Source organism: Phascolarctos cinereus, unplaced genomic scaffold (genome assembly GCF_003287225.1).
Source record: "Phascolarctos cinereus isolate Bilbo 61053 unplaced genomic scaffold, phaCin_HiC Scaffold_3;HRSCAF=262, whole genome shotgun sequence".
Taxonomy (NCBI): Eukaryota; Metazoa; Chordata; class Mammalia; order Diprotodontia; family Phascolarctidae; genus Phascolarctos; species Phascolarctos cinereus.
The window spans coordinates 3,585,418-3,601,872 of record NW_027555736.1 but is presented as its reverse complement, the minus strand read 5'-3'; the positions used below and the strand labels follow the sequence as shown (position 1 = coordinate 3,601,872).

The window sequence follows — 16,455 nt, the reverse complement described above, 5'->3', positions numbered from 1 at the left end:
TCTTTTCACTTTCCACTAACATCTTAATGATCGGTCCTTCTGCTTCTCTAAGGATATATCTGCTGGTCCAAAACACAGTTGAAAATGTGTTAATGGTAATTAGAAAGAAAATGTTTTACAAGCTGTTAATGCCCCAAAACAAGATCCTACTGGGAAACTTGACCCCACCTCCACTACAGAGAGAGCTACACAGAATCCCTGGATTCTGGAATTTCAAAGTCCCCCACTATCTTTTTAGTCTGATCTGAACAGCATCCGTCACCTACACTATTCTCCTGCTAACAAGTGGTGATCTACAGTCTGCTTGGAAATATGCAATGAGGTGGAAGCAGTGCCTCCTGAGGCAGACCGTTGCATTTTTGATCAGCTCTAATTATCAGGATGTTCTTCCTGAGATCAAGCCTACATTTCTTCTTTAGGGCTTTTTTCTTTTTCTCTTGGTTCTTCCCATTGGGGTAAATGCTCTCACACCAAAGAGCATTTCAATTATTTGAAACAAGTCATGCTTCCCATATCAAACCCCCACCGATATTTGCTTTTCCAAGCTAAACAAGTTAAGCAAGGTCCCTCAGCTTGAGTCCTCAGTTTTAATATGTATTATAATTGTTCCCCCCTGGAGAAATATCCCAGGTTAACTACTTGCTGCTATCTGACCTCAATAGCATCATTTGGGCCTCAGTTTCCACATTTGAAAAATCAGAGCATTAGATTAGCTGACATCTACTATATCCTGTATCTCTAAAATTCTATGATATTGTGGATTTCAGTCTCCACTCCTAACTTATTAGACCATGATCATGATATATAGGGGAAGGGGAAGAGGAAGTGAAGAGAGTAAGCATTTATAAAGCCCCTACCATTTTACACCAGGTATTACATTAACCATTTTCTATAAATATGATATCATTTTATCTTCACATCTACCCTATGAGATAGGTACTGTTATTATGCTCAATTTTCAATTGAGGAAACTGAGGCTAACAGAGGTTGAGTGACTTGCCCGGCCTCACAGGGCTAGTAAATGTCAGAGGCCAGATTTTAAACTTGTCTTTTTGACTCCAGGACCAGTGCTCCATCATTGGCTGCCTAGTTCTTGATTCAATAATACTCCAATTTGATAGTATTAGAATTTGAAAATTAACCCAAAAATATGAATGCAGTTGAACTGGTTGGATCAGGTAGCCTTTCCAGTCTTGTCCAAACCAAAGTCATCTAATATGAGAGAAAAATAAAACACACAAATAAAATAGACTTGGCTGAACAATTTCTAGTCATACCAGGAAGGAAATGAAACACTAGACCTTTCTCTGTTTATTCATGTTTCTTGTTCCCTCTGTTGAGTATGAATGTCTTAAACATTTGGTATATCATTATAGAGTTAAAAAGAGATTACAAAACTGCCTAACCTCCCCAAGCAATTAACAGTTAGAACACTCACATATAGTCAGATATAATAAAGTACAGTAAAGATGAAATTGCTTTCACTCTGTAACAGAGCCACATGCCAACAAAGGACAATGAACAGCAATGCAATTATTTTGTCACAGGCAACTTGCAAACCTCGTTGCACAAACTGTTGTAAATCCTATCTCTACCCAACACTGAAAGTTTTCCACTTGAAAACATATTACCCCAGCAGGTTAAAGGGTTATTAAGCCAAGTCCCAATCTGATTTCTCTAAAGTCTGAAGGGTTTAGACTAGGATAATACTAACCAATTAACTAGGGGATTCTCAACATCTACAAAAAAGAGCTTGGGTTGGTGGGATTTTGTTCTTTGTAATCGAAGAGAACCAAAATGACATCACTATGTTGATGTCAATGTACAGGGTGTCTGACTGTGGCTGATGAGACCAAAATGAGTTCAGAAGGCTCGACCACAAGTTGGGAACAAACAGTTCATGGGAACATTGGAATGAAGACATCTCTAAATTTGAGCATCTCATGGTTCTTTTGAGCACTGCAATTCTGCTTCGATTCAAGAGCATAGTATCTTCTTTGATGAAGGAACTCCATGCTGGGCAGTCCTGCACCAGTATCTCCCATGTCTCACAATTGATTCCAAACTTCTTCTGAAGGACCTTGAGAATATCCTCATATAATTCCTTCTACTCTCTGTGTGAGCACTTCCTTTGTGTGAGCTCTTTATAAAATAATCACTTAGTCAAAAGTATATTTGGAATTTGAGCAGCATGGCCAAGCAATGTATTTGCACTCTGTAGTAGAGTTCGAATGCAGCTTGAGAAAGGACCTCAGTGTGAGGTACCTTTTTGCAGTATGATCTTCAGAATCTTCCAAAGACAATTCAAATAGAATTTATTCAGTTTCCTGGCATGACACTGTTATGCTGTCCAGGTTTTACAAGCATACAACAATGAGGTTAGCACACCAGCTATATAGACCTTCAGTTTGGTAGACAGTGTATTACATTTTCGCTCCCACACATTCTACCTGAGCCTCCCAAACGATGAGCTATCTCTGATAATGCAAGCAGCAACTTCATCATCTATGTGGACATCCCTGGAAAGTATACTGCCCAAGCAAATGAATTAATCCACAGCATTCAAAATTTCTCTGTTGGCATAACTGATGGTTCCACATATCAATGATGTGGTGCTGGCTGGTGTAGAACCTTTCTTTTCTTGGTGTTAATTTTGAGGCCAAAATTAGCACAAGCAGCAGAGACTCAAACCATAGTCTGTTGCATCTCAGCCTCACAGGCTATATTGAGTGCACAATTACCTGTGAACAAAAAGTTGAGCACCAACTCTCCCTCCACTTTAGTCTTGGCTCATAGCCTTTTCAAGTTAAATAAATACCAGGTAGTTGACCTGGACGTCATTTTCATCCTCATTGAAGGCTTCTAACAATATTGCTGAAAGCATGCTATAAAGCATGGGAGCCAGCACAAAGCCCAGCTTCACTCCATTGGTGACTGGGAAAGCACAAGACCATTGTTCATTGGACAGAACCCATGCAAGCATGCGTAGGTAAAGCTTAGGTAAGGCCATGTGAGAAGGAGTTTAAATTCTACTGCGAATATAGGAATAAAATGCATACATATAATTCAATGCAGAATAACAACAACAATAATAATGATAATCTTGAAATAGATGTTCTGTAGGCATCTTAAAATTAGCATATCCAAAATTGAATTTATTATCTTTTCCCCTAAACCCTTCTCTCTTCCTAATTTCCTCATAACTGCCCAGGGTACCACCCTTCTCCAGGTGAACCAGGCTCTCCACCCAAGTGGCATCCTTGACTGTTTACTCTCCCCCTCTCCTTATATCAATTCACATGCCAAGCCCTATAATTACTCCTTTCATCACATCTCTCCTTTATGTCCCTTTCTCTCCCTGGCTAAGGCCACAACTATGGTTTAGGACCTCATCATTTCATGTTTGTACTATTGAAATAAGCTTTTACTTATTCTCACTACCTTCTTCTCCCCCCCCCAGTCCATTCCCCATTCATCTATCAAATTCATCTTCTTTAAGTGCAGATATGACCATGTTACCCTCCTCCATACAGTAAACTCCAGTGCTGCCTTATTACCTCATTTCATGTTTTCCTTTTTTTTTTTTTTTTTACTTTTCATGTTTTACTCTGGACCATGCACTATAATTCATTCAAATTGTTTTATTTGCTATTCCTCAAACACAATTCTCCATTTCTTGACTCAGTGCCTGTCCCTCATGTATGGAATGCTCCCCCCCCATTCTTTCAAGTTTCAGATACTCATATTTTGAGCAAGAAGTCTTTCCAGCTCTCCTTTAATACTAATGTCTTCCCTTTCTTAATTAACTCCAATTTATTCTGCATACGACTTGATTGTATATTATCTTTGGATGTTATCTCTATGAATCTTGGAATTTCAGAGGTAGACAGGATTTTAATATCTATCTAGTCTTGTCTGAAGTTTTAAAAATAATTTCCTTGACATACTCCTGCTAAATGGTCATCCTTGCCCTTACTTAACATATCCACTGAGTGGGAATTCACAGTTTTCTAAGGCAGTCTATTCCACTTATTAATAGCTCTACTTTTTAAAACCATGTTTACCTTATATAAAAATAAAATTTATCATTGTGAAAATTTGCCAAAGTTAAACATCTGAGGAGGAATAATTTGTACAATATACACTAGTAGTATGCTTTATATCCAACAGCTAGGTGGCACCATAGTAGATAATGCACTGGACTTGGAATCAGGAAGACTTATCATGAGTTCAAATCCAGCATCAGACACTTACTAGCTGTGTGACCCTGGACAAGTCATTTAACTCTGTTTTCCTTATCTCCTTATCTGTAAAATGATCTGGAGAAGAAAATGGCAAAGCATTCCAGAATCTTTGCCAAGATAGGGTCACAAAGTGTGAGACATGACTGAAACAATTGAACAATAACAAAAATACTTTATATCTAATCTATAGAAAGGCCAACTTTCACAATAACACATTCTACATCAAAAGGGCAAAGTTTAGTAGTTAGGTACCACCCAAATATACTCTTTAATCCAGTGACCCTCCTGACTGTTCCACAAACAAGGCATAGTGCCTATATAAATGCAATATTTAATCAGTGTCTATGTATTGACCAACTTATTGATTAACAGTCAAAGTGGTTAAATGGTGACTAGAACAGGAACCTGAAGGTGTTTCTATCACTTTCCATTCCACCTCATTTTTTTGGTCTAGATTGGCAAAATGCCAAGCCAACTGATACCTCATGTCTGATTGACAATCTGCCAGCCATCACTGAGCTGTGTGATAAATAATGAGACTGTAATACAACTTCTTCAAATGCCGAAGAGATCTTATGTGCTACCAGCAATGAAAAATAAAGAGTAAGGTCTCAACTAGAAAAAAAGAAGTTATTCATTCATGTTAACATTGCCTTAGGGATAATATCTCATCAGAATTCTGATAGGATAGTTCTATATTTCTAGGTGAGTACTACCAAGAGATTAGATAGCTCTTGAGACCAGAAGTTTAGGCTACCTAAATTACATCTGCAAACCCTACCTCATAACCCTCAACCTATTAATTGAAGTTTCACATTCATTTATTCTTTCTGAAAGAAAAAAAAATAGAAAACTGTCCCTTGACATGAAAATATGTGGATCTACTAATTATTCCCCTCTATTACGTAAAATTTCTCCAATCTCTTCCAAAAAGAAAAAAAAAACAACACAAATTTTTAACATCTTTTAAGGTATGAAGAACTGGAAGAGAAGAAAAGAGAGCTGCAAATGGTGTGACTGAGATGTGATTTTTAGCTTCCGACCTTTGTTGAGGTTGTTACTGACTGACTCTCCTAAGCTTAATCAGACATTCACCTCTCTGGCCCTCAGCTGCCTCCTTTGTAAAAGGAATGAGGTGGTTGGAGTAACCATAGACTAGGCTCATCCTTCATTTTGGTCTTCTGGTTTGTAGAAAGACAAGGTGGGAAAAACAGCTGGCCTCAAATTTGGCTTTAGACATTATAAGGATCAGCTGACATGAAATATCAGCTAATATCATCCCATGAACCTAAGGATGGATTGATCATATCGATTATAAATGATTGAGGAAATGTTGCTACTCCTTTGCTCCAAGACCACCAACATTTTTTCTTTGCTCCTCAGCCCTCTTTGTGCACAGTTGACTCTGAGTAAAGGCAGAATAATAATCATTGCACACTCAAATGGAGAACTGTGTAATGATTTAAGTTAATTGAGTGAAAAATTCATAGCTCCCCATGGCAGCAGGCTTTTTTTTTATGGTAGCAGATTGTAATGTCAGTAAAGTGAGTTATTACTAAGGTTTCCATATGTATGATGCCAAGATTAATGAAAATGTCATATCACACAGCATGTAATGTTGCTTTCCAAGAGGACGATGCAACAGCAAAGGGAAGTCATAATCAACGCGATGGCCCATTAGGTTAAGATTATGGAGGGCTCTGCCAGCTTGCCCCAGGATCTGAGGACCTCAGAACCCAGGGACCACTTTCCAAACACCTCTTGGGTAAAGGCAGCCTCTCGAAGTAGCAAAGCTTAGGCAGAATGCATATTCAATGGAGCAAAGAGACTCTCAATGGTGTGAAACCGATGGTCAGGTCGACATCGTGGACCAATTGTGATTAGATATGGCAAAGAACCAAACAGGGAGGGGACATATAGGCAAAAGCCAACATATTCTTCCCAGTACAGAGAACAGACCCACGTAACATCTTAAATAACTCAGGTTCATTTCCTCTCACAAATTCTCCATAGAGTACCTGCCTTGTATAAGGACTTTATACCCATGAGAGAGCAAAGAAAAGGCTTTGGGTTGAAAGCAGACCCTTAGCTGGGCTGCCTCTACCTCTCAACTTCTCTTTTCCAGGGGATTGCCGGTCTGGGACCCCACTTCCCTACAAGACCATCTCTCTACTCTGAAACTGAGAACAATTTATCAAGTATGGATCTTCTTTAAAGAGTAGAATTCTCACTTAACCACCTGTGGCTTTATATTAGAATGTAATTGTTTTTCTCTATGTACATTTCTGCAGGGCTACTACCCATTTCTGGTGATTCATGGAGCAGGAGAGATGGAAAGGCACAAAGTGATGCTTTAAAAGGAACCTAGAAATTTTGTTAACATTTACAATGGGATTCAATTCATCAGGCAATTACTAAATGCCTCCTCTAAGCAAGGCAACGTGCTAGGTGCTAAACATGAAGAAAAATAGAACAGAAATGATAAAGAACAGAGATGATGACAATGAGTGACAGTACCTGCCTCTTCTTGAGGCTTTTCTTATTCAAAGACCACAGAAACATGAGGGGTTTTGCACAATGAGAGACAGAGTAAAAAAAAAAAACTGAGAGCTCAGAGGACAGTGTGTGAGATGGCCACATTGAACAAGTAAAGCCTACAGGGAACCCCAACAAAACAAGTGAAATAGGAATGTCAAAGTCAGTGCCACACTGCTAATGTGAGACAGTTCATTCCTCCTTTTTGTTAACATGGATCACCTAACTGTGGGGAGGGACACTGTCCTTAGTGATCAGGCTTGTCTGTACACTTGTTTGAAGAAGACTTTTGTGTTAAAAATAAATAAATAAATGTTCAGAATCACTAAAAAAAAAAAAAAGGAGAAACCAACAAGAGAAAATTCTCCTCTGGGTGTGGCCACCTCCTACAAGAAAAATCTCTTTGCTGGTATGGAAATTATTAGAACTCTTGGACAGAAGAATTCTTCCCTCCAGAGGGTTACATGATATGGAGAACAGTCAAGCTGAACAGAGCATGAAATGAACTCTAGATTTTTTGCAAGCAGATTTGAAAGGTTCAGAGAAAGCATGGACTACATTACATGCTCGACTGCTCTCCAGGGCTAGTCATCCCATTTCAGGAGAGATGGCAAGCTCTCAAAAATGAAATTATGAAGGCACTAAGAGAAATCATTTTGATGAAGATGGAAAGGGTAGGGGTCATCTAAAAAGGCTAAGTTGAATAGAAAGTAAATTCATAGATTTTACAAAGATAAGTAGAAAACAGAAGAAGAGGAAGGTAAAAACATTCTGGTTCTATAAAGGTGCTATTGCCAACACAAAAAAACAAAGAGTAGGTGGATTTTGATAAAGAAGAAAAAGGAGACCACTGTATCCTTCCTCCTTCCCTTCTTTCTCTCCTTCCATCCTTCCAATACATTTTGGAAACAGGGATACCAAGAAGGGATGGACCCACTGCCCAGAAATCCTATACTATGCCATCTGTGTCAAAGAGAGGGCAAAGATGTTTGATTCTTTTTGTTTGTTTGTTTGCTTTTGTTTTTGTTTTTGCCAGGGAGGATAACTTTTGGACTAAAAGGACAGAGAACAAGTGACTGTAAATCAGATAGATAATATATGAGAGATATGTGATGGATAGTGACAGCACTTCTAGATGCCCTTGAGTTCAAAATCCACTTGACCCAATCAGTTAATTCTTTGGTGCCCAAAGCAATGGCAAATAGAATATCTGAGCCATGGTAAATGAACTCTGAAAGGCTGTGGAGAATTGGGAAATTATTACGGAATCAAACGCAGGCAAACATTGACTCACTTTGAAAAAAAGGAAGAGAATTAATCCTGTAAAAATATCATGGAACTTGAATTTAATTCTTGAGAAAAAAAGAATATCTTTCAAAATATTTTCAGGGCATGTAGAAAGGAAAGCCATGGTCACCAATAGCCATCACGGTCTTGTCAGCATCACTTTATGCCAGTCACCTTATTTCCTATTTCAACAGAGAATACCAAGAGATAGGTCTGGGAAATGACAGGGGTGCCACTTATTTAGGTTAGAATCATCATTATTTGATATTATCCTTATGGAAAAGTTGTAAGGCTGTCAGCTAAATGATGGTAGCATTAAATGGACTTGAAAGTGATTAAAATTTCAAAACCAAGGAATGATCACCAGTGATTCCAGGTCAATTTCTTTCTATAAGGACTTCAGTGGAATGACCTCCTTGGGTATCAGTGTTGAGACCTGTGCTGTTTATCATTTTTATCACTGACTTGGATAAAGGGATAGATGTCATAATTCCTAAAGTTTTAACGACTTAAGGCTAAGAACTATGTCTAACACACCAGATATCAGAGTAGGGATCTAAAACAGTATCAGCAGCTTAGAAGATGTTTTTTTTCAACTAAATAAGATGAAATTTGATGAAGCAAATGTCAATTTTAACATTTGGGTTGAAAAACTCAATTTCACTCCTATAAGATGGGAAGTCGCAGTGAGATAGGAGTTTATTGAAATCCAGCTGGGGATGTTAGTGGACTACAAGCCTGATGTACATCACAGCATGCCCCATCTGACGTAGAGGTCAAGATAGTTGATTTAATCTGTATGAAGTCAGGTGGAATGGCCAGGACCAGAGAGATAATGATGCAACTCTCCTAGCCAGGCCTCATCTAGACAATCGTATTCAGTCTGGGGTACCTACTACCTTCTAGGTAAGACATCGATAAACTAGGGAGGAGGACAACCAGGTGACTGAAAATCTCTCTAAGCCTTGGCTTGTTTAAGACTCAGTGAGATAAGACTCAGTGAGGGACTGCACTTATCCTTTTTGACTGCCAAAGGCAGAATGAGAGGCAGTGATTGGGAGTACAGAAAGGAAGATTTCGGCTCAAAATCAGCGATCAAAGAAACAAACTTTCTAGCAATTAAGATTAACCTGATGTATGCTTCCTTGGGACAAATCTTCTCTCCCCTCTTCCCTCCCCTGCCTCCTTCTTTCCTTCCCTCCCTCTCCCCCTCCAAAGGTTTGTAAATAAAAGCTGTATATGAAACTTATCTGGCGTGTTGTAAGGTAGAATCTAGTTTATGTATGTGTTGGGATAAACAGATGGCAAATAGATAGATGAATGATTGAAAGATTTGATAGACACACATAGAGACAAATACAAAGATACAAAACTTTAAACAGCCAAGATAGTCGCTGTCACCAAAGAATTTCCTTTGCAATTGAGAAAGACAGAAAATAAAGGGGAGCAGAGGAGGCAGGAAGGAGAGGCATGGCATATGTGGTGACAATGCATGGTGGTGCCCCAGGAGTAAAGTAGGGGTCTGATTTCAAGCAATTGGAAATGAAAGGTCCTTTATAAGGCATTGAGCCCGGGGCAGAATGCAACTTTCTGATGAGATGGCAATTCAGACACTGGCTGGAAGTCCAGCAGAATGATAGCAGGGGTCAGGTGCAAGGGAGGCCAGAATGTCAGACCTAGAATCAGGCAGATCTGACTTCTACTTCTGCCTCAGACACTACGTGGCCCTGAGCAATTCACGTACCCTCTACCGGCCTCAGTTTCCTTTGTCTGTTGAGGGGGATAAAAATAAAACTTACTTAATAGCATTATTTTAAGGATCAGATGGGAACAGAAATGCAGTATTTAGCAAACCTGGAAGCATGATCTACATGCTAGCCACGGGAGGGAAAGGGCAAAGAACAAGTGCATTTAGATGTCACCGACTTTGGGCCAAACGCGGCACTAAGCACCTTACAAATAAACGGCCAAGAAGCGATGTGGAGACACAGATTCAGGTAAGGCCAGGTCACAGCCCCCCAAGAGGCCCCGGCCTCACAGGGCAGCAGGTGTGGCTGTGAGGGCAAGGGTGGAGGAGGATCTCAGGAGGACAAGAAGCATGGAGAGCTGGGGAGAGGAGCAGGACGTGGGCTGCAAGTCCTTCTGACGGGGCCCTGAGAGCAGACACTGGGCAAGCCCCCCAGGACCAGGCTCCTCTTGAGACTTCCAGAAAGAGTTACTAATCATCACTTGTTTTGCTGTTCTTGTTGTCCCCTATAATCTGGGAATCCGCGTAATGTTTGCCTCAGAATCTTAGCTGAGGCACCTTGGCTACTGATCTCTTAATGATGCCTTCTCATCCCCATCCAGTACCTCTGTGGCCCACCTATGGAAGGCAAGCTTGGGAGGAGGCTGCAGTATCTTCTCCTGGAGTGAGTCGGAATATCTCTCTTTGGAAGACAGAATGAATGGGAGGGTAAATGGCTACTCAGCCTGATCAGTACAGGAAATGTTTATTCTGGCTCGTTACCTTAGCCCTCACTTCTGCTTCTCCATATGACAAGATCCCTGTTTATGATGGTTAGAAATGATTCATGATCAGCATGCTATCCAAAGACTCAGAACCTCCCCCATACTCTGCACCTATAAATGTGGCCTGTGAGAACACCCATTGACTAGAGATAAGAAAAAAGCCTTTGGAAAACCACTGAAGGCCTCTTTGCTTAGACAACATATTAACCTGACCGTAGCAATCACAGGCTTTGCTTGCTAAACTTGACGCTCTTCCAGGTGTGCCCTGGGCTGCAGTCTTGAGGCCTTCAAGCTAAATTTTCCAAAACAACTTTTTTTCTTACTCTAATTCAGAACTGCACCATTATAAAAGGTATCATTAAAACACAGAGAATGTGGCTCCCCAAAGGAAGGCGTTCAGAACACGCCATACCTAACATTCTGAAATTCCCGTAGGATAACATGAAATATCTAATTGACTATCCTTTAATTAAAATCCACCCAGTAAATCTTCTCCAATCTCCATGGAATTATGAACCGTTTACTTTTAAGGCCTGATGAACCCTCTTTTTCTCAGACACGGCCTTCCATTGCATGTTTTGGACAAATTGTAGATTGAAAAAAAAATCATCAGCTATATGGGGATAGAATAGGATTACAACACACTTGTTTTCCTTTTCTGCTAAGCATCACAACACTGTGGAATTCTGTGCTCAGCACATGGCTTGTCTAAAGACATTCCATGGGACACTCTTGCAAGGCAACTTGACCTCCCTTCTCTAGGAAACAAAGATCACTGACGATGTTTGTGAGTTTTAGAATGTGCTTACCAAGGTGATCCTGGGACAGGCGTGGAAGCCACGGGTTTATTTCCTCTGGGTGAGCTCTCATCTCCATGTATTAGCAGAGAAGGGTCCTTTACACAGAAACAGAACAATATTGGTAAAAGGGAGAAATCAACAGAGATATAGCTGACGCTATGCCTGAAGCATAATGTCATGTTCCCATAAAACAGACTAAGGTAGCTTCTGTGAAATCATGGTTCTCAGCATAGTCACAGCAAATTAGAAAGCATAATTCATCAGGGATGCCCCAACCATCCAGGCATGAATAATCTGGATGGGCAGTGCAGTACTGGGAATGTCTCCCTGGAAATGGAGAAAGCCATTGCAGGCTTTGCACTCTCTGGGGAAGACTTAATGATTTCACGACACAAAGTAACTTGTAATTCAGCCTCAAAGAACACGGGATTCAGTGGCCCAGGAAATGGGGCTTGCTGAAAGGCTGACGCGATACATTCAAACTTGAGGCACTCAGGCTTCCACAACACAGGAGTGGGAAGAGTGGGGAGGTGGCCTTGATGACAGAAATAAAGTGGAGTCGCCACTCCAAAGGCAAATTGATCAAAGGCACATAGGGACACAAAGAGAGAAATGACCAAATACAGACTCTCATTAGTGCCAAACTCCGTCACAGCAAATGCATTCCCAACATCCACCTCCCTGCTGTCCGTCCTTCAGGAGAATCCTGAGAACAAGGCTGATTGCCCAGAAACCCGTAAAACATGACAAGCATAAGAAATGGGAAATACCCAAGGAAGCCTGTCACAGTGGAATATGTCCCACCCAGTCTTGGCTCTGCAAGGAACCAGAAACTGATTGAAATAAGTTATCCCTGATAGGTCTTGACCTTTTTGCTTAAGACTACAGTAAAAGACTGTGCTACTCTCAAAGGGCAGGTAACACAACATCAAGGCCTTAGAGGAAAAGTAAAGGAGTCTTTGATGAGAAATATGTGTAAATGATAAAGAATCTGGAGCCTAGAAGGTCCACTTAACCACAGAGATGGTTTTCATTTAAATGTTTTATAAATAATACTCTAGCCCAGGGAACATGGAAAGTCTATAGAGTATAATCTCCCCATTTTATTTTAAAATGTACTTAACTTTTTAGATAAGATAAAAGGAATGCCTTTCTATCCAGAGAATAATTCAAAGTTTTTAAATATAAAGGAAATATTTGTTTAAATTTTCCTGTTAGACTGAAAACAGTCAAGAGAGAACATAAAAAAGGGATAAAAGGAAAAGCAACAAAGGAAGGAGGTAAGATACAGCCATATTTTAGTGTAATCTTTAAAAGGGATGCAGCTAAATGTCCCCTGTGAAAAAGTTTATTCTATTAAAAAAAAGAAAAGAAAAAAACGAAGGCTGATGATGGTCTCATAGAGAAATAGCTGGTTGCCCAGTGGATAGAGCACCGGGTCTAGAGTCAGGAAGACCTGAGTTAAAACTGGCTTCGAACACTTACTAGCTATGTGACCCTGGGCGAGTCATTTAATTTCTCTTTGCCTCAGTTTCCTTGATTATAAAATGGGGATTTTCACAGCACCGACTTCCCAGGGTTGTTGTGAGGATCAAACAAGATCATGGGATAATACTGCTGATGGCATTTAGCCCAGGGCCTGGCACATCCTGAAGATGCAATTTTTAAAACGCTCATTTCCTTCCTCATTTCATCATACGTATCTTAGGAGGGTACAAATGGTGCAAATGGTGAGGAGAACATCAACTCATTTCCTAGTTAGGTATATATGGTAGGAGGTGCTGCTTGGCAGGATGTTTGGCTGCCTGTAATTTAATGTTGTTTCGACATATTGGTAATAAAAGTGGTTAAGCTCACTATCAAAACACTGCTTCATTATGGAGTAATAAAAGCCTTCCAGAAGACAATGAACAAGAAATTATTTATTAAAAGCATGAGAAAGGTTATTTGCTTTAATTAACATGGGATGCGGGTATAGAAGTTCATTCATTACTTCTAGAGAAATCACCCATTAGAGAGAGAGAAAAAAAGGGGCAATTTGCCTTAATGTTTGTGATCAATGTCTGTCCTTTAACATCAACATTAATGATCTGGAAGAGATAAACTATGCAGTAATTATGGGAACAAATGATACTAAATGGGGGATGTGTATGAATACCAGTGAGACTAGAAATATTTGGGAAGTGGATTGGAAAGGGAAAACATGTACACAAAATTCTATGAATTTGGGAAAGAAAAATGATGTCTGATTAGAAACAGCTAGGAAGAGAAGTGACAGAGAAAACCAGATGCAGTATCTTTGGTGTTCCAAATATGATGATGAAAAAACTCCCTTTGGATTGCATGGAGGGGATAGGGCTTTTTTTTTTTCTTGAAGAAAAGGGAGGAACTTCTAACCTCTTGTAAAATATTTGTAAATAAAAATGCAAATTCAATCCCAAGTACCCCTATTTGTAAAACGGTAAATCAGAAGAGTGATCACAAAGTATAGGCTTAGATCTCTTCCTCCTCTTCCTTCTCTTCTTCCTCTCTTCATATCTGCCCTTTTCCTCTCCTTGATATATTGGCCAAAATGGCCCACTGGTTGCCCACGTATTTGCTTAGTGAGGCTGGCCTTTTAAGAAGAGGCCTAGCCTTTGTGCTCAGAGCATACTCAATGCTTTCCCAAGGGGATAGGCCAGGGGTGGGGAACCTGTGGCCTAGAGGAAGGACTGGTTCTGTGAAATTTGGATTCAGTCAAAGGGCAGCCCTTGAGGACCTAGAGCACCACGTGTGGCCTTGAGGCTACAGTGTCCCCATTCCTGGGTAAGGCCCAGCCAGAGTTTGCATGCCACGCCCCTGGCTTCCAAGAAGTCAGCTTCTCCCATAGGAAGTAGAAGTCATGGGCAAACCATTCAGAAAAGCAAATTGAGGAGATCCAAGTGTGTCTGTAGGGTAATCTTCCAAATAATTAGAGCCGGCCCAACATGGGTTGGCTTCCCTCAAGGGGAAGGGTGGTTCTTCAAGTGAATGGTAGAATACAGCTTGGTGATGCAGTGGATAGAGCCCTGTGCCTGAAGTCAGGAAGACCTGAATGCACATCCAGGCTCAGACACTTACCAGCTGTGTGACCCTGAGCAAGTAGCTTAACCTGTTTGCCTCAGTTTCAACATCTGTAAAATGGGGATAATAATAGCACCTACCTCCCAGGGTCATTTGTGAGATCAAATGTGATAGGAACTGTAAAGTGCTTAGTACTGGACCTGGAACATAGTAAATGCCATGTAAATGTGAGCTATCATCAGTTTTTATAAGGGGACCTTGTCTAAATATTGATTGGAAGAGAGAGACATTAAGGTCTCTTTGAACTCTGTGATTCTAAAATCCTCTGCCTGTGAGTAAGAAGGAAGGCACTGAGACCTGTATGTGAATCTTGTACCCAATCAAGTTTATTCTGTCCATGTGCAGTTCACCCACACCTACGTGGGATGGAGAGGATGGCACTGCATGCCAAATGATCGCCTTTCCCAGATTCTATTGCATAGAGCCCAAGCCAAGTTTGTGCGGTTCTTGGGTTGTCCACCTTACCTATGTCTCATTCTCAATATTTTGGGGAGGTAAAACTTTATTCTCTTTCCTGAAATAACCTCACATTCCTGACCCATTCTGGCCCCTATCCAGGTTCTTCTGCCCTTTCTGTGTTTAACACCAGGATTCTTGCTCTGGAAAAGGAGAGATTTCGAGCAAATGTTTTTGGAGTTTTGTTGTTCATTTGTTCATTCATTCATTTTATCTATTTATTTATTTGTTTCTGTGCTTGTTCATTCATTTTGCCAAAATTAGAGAAGGAAACTTTTTAAATAGATGAAATTTGCTGGCTCTACATCCTATAAATTCAATATTCCCAAATAAATGAATAAGTTCAAACTCACGAATTTGTAACAAACCTTGTCCTTGTGGTCTTGAGCTTGAAGCTGTCTGTCTGTGTGTAAGATTAGCGTCGGGGGACAAGAGGATCTTCCAGGCTCTCTGCCATTATCTGTAAAGGGACAAGGATGCAGTTACAAACGGCCAAGAGGTGTCTGAATGATCGGGTGAATTCCATTGGTATCAGCTGCCTCGTTGCAGACCATGCCACTGCCTTCATGACAGACCTCATTGACACCCCAGTATCGGCAAGGTGACCCTTCCCCTTATTTTATCCTGGCCAGCAGCTCCAGACCAGTGCTTCTTTATGGCTCTTCCTCCTAATTAGAAGGCAAACTTGCCTTAGCTGCATTCAGGTACACAATAAGTGCTTAATAAATGACATGTTGAGCTGCTTAACTTAGACAGGATACAAAGCCCACTTCAAAAACGGGGATTTTGTGATAAATGCTGAACATCACCTATCTGAGAGGAAGCCGCAGCAGATTTCCAGGCCAGCTGTGTTCTTGTTTCCTTCAATAAGAAGGAAGGTGGCCTGAGAGAAAGAGCAAAGGCTTTACATCACTTAACCTTTGGAGGCTTCAGCTTCTCATTTCAAACGTGAAGAGGTTCCTTATAACTTTGATACGTTATATGCTTATTATATATACATTTTCTAGGCAAAATCATAATGATGCACTGGAAAAAAAAACTTTTTACATTAAAAGAGAAATTTCCAGTGCCCAAAATTTGTGATGAAATCAGATCCATGTTCATAGCAAAAGCCTTAGATGGAGGATCCATGAAAATGCCACCTGTTCATTTCTAGAGACTCCACCTACATGGTGATAATGAGGCTCCATACAACATTAACTCACCAAAGAGAAACTGGCTTGTTGTACTCAAATTTCAGACCCTGGGCCAAGCATCAATGAGAAAGGGTTTTATTGAAAGTGCTGAATTGTAATCATGTTGTCAGAAGGCAAAAAGAAGCTGCAGTTAGATGGAAAGAAAGGCTACAGCCTGCCTTGAGAGAAGTAAGACTTTGTGGAACATGCTTTACTCTGGGTCTGAAGGCAACAAGAAAGAACATTGCCTCAAAAACTTGGTCATCTTCAAATGTATGTTCATCTTAAACATTGCAAAAGGTGGTAGGGCAGTGGATGCACTGACACCAAAAACAGAGGGTGTGA

The 16,455-nt window shown here is 40.4% G+C and overlaps 1 protein-coding gene across 1 annotated transcript in view; it reads right to left on the bottom strand.

Annotated features, from left to right (window-relative positions):
* Window positions 1–16,455, bottom strand: part of TCERG1L (transcription elongation regulator 1 like) — a 296,277-nt gene that overhangs the window by 75,132 nt on the left and 204,690 nt on the right. Inside the window, 2 exon segments of the mRNA XM_020973107.2 lie at window positions 11,387–11,472; window positions 15,304–15,395. Coding sequence (XP_020828766.1) covers window positions 11,387–11,472; window positions 15,304–15,395 — 178 coding nt within the window.